The following is a 3741-nucleotide window of genomic DNA, read 5'->3' as shown; positions in this document are numbered from 1 at the left end:
TCTAAAGAGAAAGGAAAAAATGAAATCGCATCATATGACCCCTTTAAACAAATGAAAAACGAAAAATGTGCCGTTTTTAAATTTTTTCAGATTTCAATATTAAATTAAAAAACGATTGGACGGAAGATACCCTGAAATTTGACCAATGAGAGAACAGTTTACTCGCGCGTGACTGTATTAACAAATTTAGTATTAACACCTGTAGATCGATTGCTTTGCTCCGAAACAGGGATTAAAATTATTACAATGTAGCTTTTTATTCTTGGTGGGGTTCGCTTTCACACGGCAATGTTATAAACGGACCAAATTTGTTAATACAAGTCACGCGCGAGTACACTGTTCTCTCATTGGTCTATTTCTTCATGCAACATACGAAAATACAAGCAAAGTGTTTTGCTATGACTAAAAAATATGCCCATGGAGGTAAATCAGACATCGCAGGTCACATTTGGTCAGTTAAGACGCACTACAACAGCAGGAGAATGCAAGCACATATGTTTTTAAATAATGTGTTAAAATAATCGACTGAAATCAGTCTTGAAGTCTTTGATTGTATAGGAGCAGTTGACATGAAATTTCAAGCAGTGAAATCCTGTATCATAATTATTCATGCATTTTTAGGACTCTGAATAGAGAGGAATGCGTGGAAAGTGGTCCTGCGCACGCACTTCATATATGGCTATGGAATAATATTATGTAGTGTTGCATAAACTCATCCTTACCCTTCAGAGGCAGTGCAGAGGTCAGGAATAATCTCAGGGAAAACATGACAATGCATGTGCTGAAATCAAAGAGACACTAGCGGGAAAGAGCACACGACATGAGCATCAACACATTTATCTACATCTCTGCTCTCCTAAACACCCGAATAAATGAGAAGAGTGATTTTAGGCAGAAATCAGAGAACTCTATATTCATAAAGTGTGTCTCTGAACTCAACACAGCTCTGCAGCATTCAGTGGTGCCCCACAATATTATATATAACAAACATGTATCAAGTATCCATCCACTTGTATTCATTATGTATGGCAGAATAAAACTATTGTATATGGAATGTCAGTGCACTGGCTCTCACCTGCCTACTGATGATCATGATGAAGAAGATGATGAGGGAATCTGTGAAGAGCTTGCTGGCAGAAGTAGAGCCCACGGGACATGAGCAGCGTTCAGCCGTTCTCGGTGTTTCTGTCTCTTATGGACAGGTCCCATTCACACCACGCTTCCTCATCAATACGTGGAAATTCCACATTTCCAAATCAGTCCAGCTGTCCTCTGAACAGCACATGCAGAGAAACACAGAGCTTCACACGGAACATCTTAATGATAGGACACATGATGACTTGTGTGCAAGCAAACATACCAATCGGTCTACAGGCTGTTAAACAGATTACACATTGTGTATTTGACCGTATAGTAAGCTTTGAGCACAAAGTGTAGCTGTTCTTTGTGTGCTTTGTGTGACGCAATCATGATGTTCTAAAGCAAATGCCTGCGTTTGTACATTTTGGAAAAAAAGAGGAAACTGATGACTCATTGGTAGTTCCCCTACAGACCTCTATGATATATATATATATATATATATGTATACACACACACACAGATGTGGTACTGGAGATTCAGCTGAAGCGTGCCGGTGGTAGTCCCCGTGTTCTCTTTCAGTAACCGCTACATAAATCAGTCATGCTCAGTCATTTTTAACAGCAGCACTGCCTATTAAAGATTGTTCATCAACACGCATGGCATTAGTCACCTGTCCTTATTCTCTGATGTTGTAACCTCACACAAGTGTAATGTATATTCTTGGGCACTCAAGCTATTCTTTCTCACTCTCTTATTAAGACAGAGAGGAGATTGCATGTGCTGGGATTTCTTCCAGAAGAAAGGTCACGGACTTCTTGCCCCATCTCTGTGGTTAATTTCGACCACTAAATGCTCATATTGTCATATTAGTCAGAGTTAATTGTCACTGTGCAGGACATAAACTAGAGTTGTGAATTGCATTATTTGCTCCTTAATTCTGCCACTTTGACATTTAATGAACTGAAAGACTGCACAAGAGTCTTTATATTATTTAGGCACTCCTAATGAACTACTGCTCCTAGAGAGAACTACTCCTAATAATTCACAAATAAACGTGTGTGTGTGTGTGTGTGTGTGTGATCTACACACAAACCATCTTCTGAAAGAATGTTGAACGTCTGGCTCAAACACAGTGAAGAAGCAGAAACAAGCGATCCCGTACGTAAGCAAATGAATATGTAAAATTAAATACCGCGATCATCAAACATCTTGATGGAAGCGATTGATTTAATCTGTTTTGATCATCGATCTGAATCTGATCCAGACATAGTCTTACAAAAATGTGATTTTCTCAGCTTTTTTAAATGAAACTTACCCATTCAAGTGTTGATTTAAAAAAGAAAACGAAGCTAGAAAAACTGTTTTAAAAAACAGTGTCAGGGAAAGAGTTAGAATGTAGCATATGCTGAATGCATGGCATAAGTGAAAGCCAGTCTCTAGAAACTCCTAGTTTCCCGCAGTGCGGGTCAGGAATCACTTTTGCTGCTGCAGGACTTTGGATAAGTGTCCAGTAAATGTAAAAATGAGCAACTCGTGAGGGGAATGATTGAATAACATCACGAGATTCACCGTAAGACTGTTTTCAGAATGCTGTGAATGAAGCTGATGCGTGTTCATTCTCCAGGAGATTTCTGAGGTCTGTACATCGGAGAAGTTCAGTCATCAGAAGCATCACGAGCATGTGGTGTGTCCAGCAGCAGAGCATCTCATCTTCATGCACTGAGACAGATCTGCAGAAACCTTCCCAAACAGCAGAAATGCACTGGAACGACAGCGGAGTGAAGAAACATCATCTGCACCATCCCTTTACACACAGGGAAAATAACACCGGCATCCCTCCTTAAAGTAAAACCAATTTATTTTCAAAGAAAAACAAAGGACCATCAGGAAAATACAGGACTTCCTGTCATATAGAGTGAGGACGAACGATACAGTGCCACGACTGAAAACAGAAGAACAGCTTCAGAGTCAAAGCAGTGCTGAGGAAACACCCGCTGCATTATTACCACCCATTAATCAAGAATTATGGCTGAAATCAAAAATAAACAAAACAATAATGAGCATTAGATTCACAAAACTTTGCTTGTTTAAACCTTTTTTCTTTTTTTCCAGCTGAATTTATTTCAGGTCACTAAATCAGGGCAAGAACTGAAACATCACAATGGCTAGCTGTGTTTAACTGTGTGAAGAGCTGAGAAACTCTCCAAGTTAAAGCTTAAAGAAAGCGCCAAAGCAGTTCTCATTTCGTGGCCGTTTCTAAACACGTACGCTTCACTTTCAGTGTCTGCCACTGGCACGAATCACCTTCTTCTGACAAATCTCACTGAAAGTTCAACAGCTTCGCTGAAATCTTAACATGATCTAATGCTAAATAACACAAGTAACAAATATAGAACTTATAGAACATATAAATCTATAGTGTGTGTGGGGAGAGATGAACTAAACAGAGAAAATACCTCCAGTAACCACAACACATTCACTCCAATCAGCAGATGAGTGTGTGTGTGTGAGAGTGTGTGTGTGTGTGTGCGTCTGTGTGTGCATGCGTGCGTGTATGTGTGTGTGCGCGCGCGTGTGTGTGTGTGTGTGTGTGTGTGTGTGTGTGAGAGTGTGTGTGAGAGAGTGTGTGTGTGTGTGAGTGAGAGTGTGTGTGTGTGTGTG

General features: G+C 40.0%; 1 protein-coding gene across 4 annotated transcripts in view; it reads right to left on the bottom strand.

Moving 5' to 3' along the window:
- Positions 1–2328, bottom strand: part of LOC107726157 (interleukin-1 receptor type 2-like) — an 11359-nt gene extending 9031 nt beyond the window's left edge. For 2 of the 4 annotated variants that reach the window (XM_016535666.1, XM_016535670.1), the window contains exons 1-2: positions 1076–2328; positions 723–798 (exon numbers count right to left, since the gene is read on the bottom strand). In XM_016535666.1, the coding sequence (XP_016391152.1) occupies positions 723–798; positions 1076–1093 (94 nt within the window). In that variant the 5' untranslated portion in view covers positions 1094–2328. The remainder of the gene's footprint in view (positions 1–722; positions 799–1075) is intronic. The other 2 variants (XM_016535667.1, XM_016535669.1) reach the window with 1 other exon arrangement.
- Between the last annotated feature and the right edge of the window lie 1413 nt (positions 2329–3741).

This window comes from Sinocyclocheilus rhinocerous, unplaced genomic scaffold (assembly GCF_001515625.1).
Source record: "Sinocyclocheilus rhinocerous isolate Xijiao unplaced genomic scaffold, SAMN03320098_v1.1 scaffold5295, whole genome shotgun sequence".
NCBI classification, from domain to species: Eukaryota; Metazoa; Chordata; class Actinopteri; order Cypriniformes; family Cyprinidae; genus Sinocyclocheilus; species Sinocyclocheilus rhinocerous.
The sequence above is the reverse complement of the archived record's forward strand: the minus strand, read 5'-3'. Positions and strand labels throughout refer to the sequence as shown.